The sequence below is a fragment of the Embiotoca jacksoni genome, unplaced genomic scaffold, assembly GCF_022577435.1.
Source record: "Embiotoca jacksoni isolate LCO1_2020_lvr unplaced genomic scaffold, fEmbJac1.0.p SCAF_50, whole genome shotgun sequence".
Taxonomy (NCBI): Eukaryota; Metazoa; Chordata; class Actinopteri; family Embiotocidae; genus Embiotoca; species Embiotoca jacksoni.
The window spans coordinates 2,416,109-2,423,752 of NW_027185404.1; the positions used below are offsets into that span (position 1 = coordinate 2,416,109).

The 7,644-nt window shown below is 43.0% G+C and overlaps 1 protein-coding gene across 1 annotated transcript in view; it reads left to right on the forward strand.

Moving 5' to 3' along the window:
* Positions 1-7,644, forward strand: part of LOC138211820 (intermembrane lipid transfer protein VPS13B-like) — a 322,041-nt gene that overhangs the window by 206,261 nt on the left and 108,136 nt on the right. Inside the window, 2 exon segments of the mRNA XM_069171937.1 lie at positions 4,036-4,162; positions 5,620-5,763. Of these exon segments, the coding sequence (XP_069028038.1) occupies positions 4,036-4,162; positions 5,620-5,763 (271 nt within the window).

Genomic DNA, 7,644 nt, shown 5'->3' on the forward strand with positions numbered 1-7,644 from the left:
AAGGACAGCATAGAGATAGAAGAGAAGAACTGTTGGTGGAGACGACAAGCGCAGGACAGAGACATGCAGCTCCATGACGGGACATCTGGAAAAGAAAGAACAGAAAGTACGCGAGTGAAGGAACTGAATGGAGACAACAGATAATAAGAAGAAACTATGGGAGAGAAGAAGATGGTGAGGTATGAGTCAGTTAAAGAGTAGGAGGAAAGAAAAGAAGCTCAGCATGTAACGAGGTCCTCCAGCAGCCTCGGCCTATAACAGCATAACTAAGGGTTGGTTCAGGTCTACCTGAGCCAGCCCTAACTATAGGCTTTATCAAGAAGGAACGTTTTGAGTCTAATCTTAAAGCTAGAGAGGGTTTCTGCCCCTCCAACACAAACTGGGAGCTGGTTCCACAGGGGAGGAGCCTGAACACTGAAGCTCCGCCTCCCATTCAACTTCTAGAAACTCTAGGAACCACAAGTAGACCAGCGTACTGAGAGAGAAGTGTTCTGCTAGGATTATATGGTTCTATAAGATCTCTAAGATATGATGGAGCCTGGTCATGTAGAGCTTTGTAAGTCATCAAGAGAACTTTAAATTCTATTCTTGATTTCACAGGAAGTCAGTGAAGAGAAGATAAAACTGGAGAAATATGATCTCTCTTGATAAATCCCGTCAGTACTCTTGCTGCAGCATTTTGGATCAGCTGCAGGTTTTTAATGAGTAATTTGGACATCCTAACAACAAGGAATTACAATAATCTAGTTTAGAAGTAACAAACGCATGAATGAGTTTTTCTGCGTCACGCTGAGGAAGGATTTTCCTGATTTTATTAATATTACGTTGATGAAAGAAGGCAGTTCTGGAGATTTGCTTATTACAGAAAGAGTTTCTGAGGTGTTTAGGACCAAGTACAAGAACTTCTGTTTTGTCTGAATTTAGAAGCAGGAAGTTTTTGGTCATCCAGGCCTTTATGTCTTTTAGACAGGCTTCAAGTTTTACTAACTGATTAGTTTCGTCTGGTTTTATAGAAAGATATAGCTGAGTGTCATCTGCATAACAATGGAAGTTGATGCAGTGCTTCCTGATGACATCTCCTAATGGAAGCATGTACAAAGTAAAAAGTATTGGGCCTAACACTGAGCCTTGTGGATCTCCATAACTAACTCTTGTTTGTCTGGAAGATTCATTGTTGACATGGACAAACTGGAATCTATCTGATAAGAAGGATTTGAACCAGTCTAATGCAGTTCCTTTAATCCTCGTAACGTCTTCTAATCTCTGTAATAAGATCGTATGATCAATCATATCAAAAGCAGCACTGAGGTCCAGAAGAACAAGTACAGAGACGAGTCCATTATCTGAGGCTAATAAAAGGTCGTTAGTAACTTTCACCAGAGCTGTTTCTGTGCTATGATAAACTCTAAAGCCTGACTGAAAATCTTCAAACAGATCATTCCTTTGTAAATGATCAAAAAGTTGATTTGCAACAACATTTTCAAGGATTTTAGAAATAAACACCAGGTTGTAAATTGGTCTGTAGTTTCCTAAAACAGCTGATCAAGACTCGGCTTTTTAAGTAAAGGTTTAATTACAGCCACTTTAAAAGCCTGCGGTACATAGCCGGTTACAATAGATAGGTTGATCTGATCTAATATGGAAGTATGAATTAAAGGGAAGACTTCCTTAAAAAGTTTAGTTGGGATGAGATCTAACAGACAGCTAGAGGATCCAGATGAAGAAATAATTCTAGTTAACTCAGAGAGCTCAACAGGAGAGAAATGTTCCAAGTATACATCACCACCCCCACCATCACCACCCCACCCCCATCACCATCACCACCACCATCACCATCACCACCACCATCACCATCACCACCACCACCCCCCACCATCACCATCACCATCATCACCACGCCCCACAACCCCCCACATCACCCCCCACCACCATCACCACCACCACCACATCACCATCATCACCACGCCCCACCACCCCCACCACCATCACCACCACCACCCCCACCATCACCCCCACCACCACATCACCATCATCACCACGCCCCACCACCATCACCATCAACACCCCCACCATCACCACCCTCACCCTCACCCTCACCACCCCCACCACCACCATCACCACCACCTCCACCATCACCATCAACACCCCCACCACCACCAACACCAGCAGCATCACCATCACCACCCCCACCACCACCAACACCAGCAGCACCACCAGCTTGTCCTTAACTGAGCATGTGATTCAGACCGTTCCAACACACTGAGGAAAGGGGAGTCAAGTCAAGTTCACAGCTTTACTTGTCTGCTGCAATCACTCGCAGAAATACACCACTTTGGTTCTAACAAGTTCTGACACACACCACTTCCAAAGTTCACACCTTTCCCTTACTTCTTACATTGATACCCCCCTCTCTCTCCAGCTTCAGAGTCATGGCATGTTCTCTCTGCTGCTTTCTGGGTTCACTTCCAGTAGTTGCGGATCTGTAGTGGCCTCAGTTTGCTTCCTGAGGTTTTGTGAGGAAATTCCAGCTCCATGGATCCACTGACAGGATCTGTCCTCGTCACAGTTTGTAGTTGCTGGCGAGGAAAGACCCCGTGTCAGAGAGCTGTGAACTCTCTCCATCGGCCCTCCTGTCAGCCACCCGGCGCAGGCCTCTCTATTTGCCCACACCACTGATATTCCCCTCTACTCATCACACTACATAGAACTGAATTAAAGAAAAGTCACTTTTTCCATCTTTTGCTGTTTGTACAACACTCATTCAAAGGTATACACACACACACACACACACACACACACACACACACACACACACACACACAGAGGTCTCCAGCCCAGTCAGAGGCTACCATATTACGGGTAAACTGAGCCTCACGCCTCTGAGCCTTGCTGGTGAATGATAGCACCTGTCCCCTGCAACGAGACGCTCATTGTTTCAATCCCTGTCTGAGGGGAGATTAGCCAGCACCAATTGGCCTCACAGATCATTTCACCTCTGAATTAGGCCTCATTCAAACTCCCTACGCACAGAAATGTGTCAGAAAATAATCCCTTAAGGGCACTGGTAATGCACATTGTGTGTAGCAGAAGTGAATCTGATATTGGCTCTGGTTAAGTACTGTACTCGAGGCCACCTAGAAACTGCGCCTTTTATAATCCTGGCCAACTATAAATATTGGAAGCTGCAGCGCTTGATTGTTTTAATAGCAGCAGATGTGGCAATTAACACCACCTTATAAAGCCCACTTGTATATTTGTTTTACTGCTAACAAATGTTCCCACAAATATGACTTGATTGTGGGAATGAACATTAGTGAAATGGAGCGAGTTGATATGAGAAGGGCTCAGCTTGATCTTGTGTATACAATTAAGGGGTGTTCCCAATTGAGACTTGTCAAATAATGTCTCACTCTGTCTCTGTAACCATATTCAAGCTTCCAGCTAAAATGTGTTAGACCAGAAATTTTAAAAAGCTCACTTATGGAAATTTTTCACAGATCAGGCCTGCAGAAGAAAATCAATTTTGAGGTCTCTTTTTTTTTTTTTCTGCGTGTAGCTTTTCATCGTACTGGTTTGAATTTGAAAAGCCAGAGCGATTCTGAAATGTGTGTCTGCCTGTCAGCTACGGGCACAACAATAGCTCAGTTGTGAACATTTTGTGGTTTTGACTGTGTTGTGTTGACTTGTCATTCTGAGGCAGACGGGACAGACTTACAAAGATCTTACAACTGGTAACCATAACAAGTTATTAGTAAATACAGGGTGGGGAAATTTAGTGAGTAAGTGGTCCCTCATGGTTACTCTGACTGTTGCAGTGTAGTGCTGCAGTCATTAGACTGCCAGGACTACACACATTTGACTTAGGTATAACGCCATAGTTTATACTTTTTTAATGAAGGTTTTTGTAAGGAACATTACAGGATACTTATACCTGCTTGAATGTATATAGTATTTCTTTGAGGAGAAAATGAACAGAAACATACTAGTTATGGACGCTGCCTGAAGTGTCTGCTCTTGTTTTGTACGTCTGTTCAGTATCCGTAGGCAGCAGGAGCGCCGGGCCATCCTGACTCCAATCTTGACGGACTTCTCGGTTCGGGTCACTGCTGCTCCAGCTATCATCTTCAGCAAGAATCTGTCTCCTGACAGCGGACAGACGGAGGTGAATCTGTTCATTTCTGTTGGAGTTTTCTACAGCAGTGAATTCATCCTGATTGTTTTACACAAAGTAAAATTTAAAAAATTACCGTATTTGTATTTTTACCATCAAAGTTTAATATGTGATCGTTACAGCTCCTTCGGGTGTAAAAATGTGCTTAAACAAAGATTTTCTACAAAATTCATAGTCAGTCCGAGGTTACATATTTTTCTTCTTCAACTTTATAGAAGTTTGTTCACTACTTACACTGACTTCTTCGCCCTCTGACCGTGACCTGTTGCAGCCATGATTGCAGCCATTACTCTCACAATCCGCTGTTCATATGAAAATAGACATTGATTATGTGAGATGTCAGAAGTATTTACGTTGTGCTCCTAACATACAGTAACGTACTCATTAGGAATCCCTCCGCCGGTCCACCATGTAATGGAGGTTTTTGACCCTCAGAGTTCAAACCTCTCTGCTTATACAGCTGATGTTTTCTGGCACCGCTCTCTGAGACTTCCTGCCTCTTTGATGCCTCGTCCGACCACACTAACGTGCCCCTTGACAATGCGTAACAGCTAATCCATAGTTTGCACTGAGACACACACACACACACACACACACACACACACACACACACACACACACACACACACACACACACACACACACACAGTGATTTGTATAACTCCCTCAAAGCCAGTAACAACATCAACAAAACAGGAATTTGAACTAGTTAGTGTAGCACAATTTCTATAATATAATTCTTACTCATTTTCAAACAACCACTGACTATTAGCAGATTTATGCATGATTACCACACACATGTAACAACTACGCTTATTAAATTATTAATATACTGTATGTAGTCTATGATCTAGAGTCACCCCGGCAATGTATTCCATAACTATTATTGTAACCTTATGATATTTTGACCGTGTGTCAAAGTCACTATGACTTGTACGACTACTACTATTAATAATGATAATAGTGCACCTAATATGTTATTATCAGTCTAAATGAGAAAAAAAACAAGAAAAACAAACTGTGACATGACTGTTAAACTGAATACTGAATAAAATATGAACCGTCCTTTTATGTTTTTAAACAGTGGGGCTAAATAGATTATGTTTACACAGCAGAGTCCAATGCCATTGTGTGTAGTTACTGTAGGTCTGGCCCATATGTGTGTGGTTGAAGCCACAGTGTTAGTGAGTAATGTCCTATTAGACGTAGCCTCCAGGCTGAGGTTTGAACTGCTAGCTGTGGGTGGGACCCTGGAGAGGACAGACGGAAGAGCGGAAGGAGGGACGGACTTCACTAAAGACACCGAGATAGAAAGTAAATAGACTGAGAGGATAAAAGTTAAGAAAGATGGCCACAAACAGTCCTGACGTTGTTTTGAATGTGTTTCCTGCGCTCTCCTCCCACCTCCTCTGTTAATCCCTCCTGCTCTGCCTCCCTCGTCTCTCTAGGAGGTGGTGGTGTGTGGCCACTCTCTGGAGGTGAATGTCACCAGCAGTCTGGATTTCTACCTCAGCGTTGCCCAAGTGCAACTCCTTCAGCAGCTCCTCAGAGACAACATGGTGGGCACAGACGCTCCAGAAAAAAGTGCAGAGGTACAAACTTTAATCACAAATATGACTATAAACGCACATGTGCACATGCATGATGAAATTCACTGAACAAAGCGACACACATGAGGATCCACAATCAAACTGGAATGAGCTGATTTGAACAGAAACAAAGGGCCCTGTAGTGCTAAAGTATTTACACTGTCTCATACAGTAAGTATGACCCTGAGGTCATGTGACAGCCGTTTTAATATTGAATTCTTTTTCAACAGTTATGTCCACATGCTCACACATGTCACATTGGCCCCAAGATCACCTCTCTTGTTGATACAATTAATGGTTTGTTCATTTTTACTTGCAGCCGCAGCTTGACATAAATCCATTCAGTAATCATTGAGCAGGGCTGCGCTAGTTTCACTCACAAATACATCATGATGCTGAAACTGTGCCCCAAAACTATCGCCCCGGACCATTCTTGGGGAATCCAACAAATTTAAATATTTACTCACTGAGAGTACGGCAGTTCTCTAATGTGGCCTTAGTTTACTGTGCTGTGCTCAGCTGCAGCTTTCAGGGCACTTCCTATTGTTTACAGGACAGGGAGCTCCCAGGCGCCATTTTCCCCGTCTGACCGCTTAATGAAGCTTTCTAATGGAACACAATATAAAAATATTTACCAGCTGTGGTGAGGGTGGGAGTCATAGATGAGGGAAGGGGACAGGGAGAGGATGAGAGGGGGAATAGGATGAAATGCAGTGGGTTGAGAGAGTGGTTTTACTGTTATCTCCTCTTGAGATTCCTGCAGGAGGATGTGTGTACTGGAGAGCAGTCACTGCGTCAGATGACTCACATCCACAAAGACTCTTGAAACATGATGGCGGCTCCTCAAGAGAGATAAAACACACACGAGATGTCCACTGATTACACTTTTAATCACACCAACACTGTACAATCGAACATGGTTTATCACAACATGAATTAGTACAGACATATAGAAAGTGTGAGGTTTTCTCAATTTTTACTGTTATTTAGCTATTTACACAGTTCGACATAGGGAGGTGCCTGCTGTGCATCTGGACTTGATTTGGGTGATCTCTAAACCCTCACCCCTGACTTGTAATGATTCATGGCTTGACTCTGTTGAGGTGCAGCTAACGGTTGCACAGGGTTCATTCAGGTTCAAGGCCAGATGAGACATTTCAGCAGCTATTCTGGGAGGTCTATTGATAACAGTGCAAAACTGTATCCTTCAAAAAAGCATTAAGCTTTACCATTTAACAAAGGTCATTTAAATTGGATTTTAATTTCTCCAAGCAATGTAAACTAAGCATCTATTTTCCAACACCTTGACTCACAACACAGTCACAAGTATACACTCTGAACCCTTCCTCTGTGATTTCACTTTTCTGTGCATTGGTGCTGAGCAGATCCAGCTGGAGGAGCTGGGGATTCAGAGTGTTGCTCAACAACACTGTGACAGTAGCTGCGAAGGCTTGTGTTTGGTCATGTCCTGTTTTTTTCCCCAGTTCATATAGGGATGGGATGTATCAACTTTTTATGCATGAATTCACAACTTACTGCTGTTTTACTGCTGCTGTCAGCTGGATTAAGTGAAACTGAAATGACCCACCGGTCCACAATGATGTAATATAATGATCAGCCATCACGTATTGAGAGGTTAAGACTATATGCTTTGGAAAATAGCCATGCTTTCATTTACTTGGAGCTTTTTGGTTCACGCTGAGAACTGTGTTTCACTTTTGACGTTTAGATAAGCCGTAGTCAGTTCAGGTGCTTTAAATGATGTACCCTATTCATTAGGGTTTATAGTAGTGACATTATAGAGCGTAACATTATCATTAACACTGATGTCAGTCCATGTGTCCTCACCTTTGTGCAGCTGCACAGCAGTGAGGTTGCTCTGAG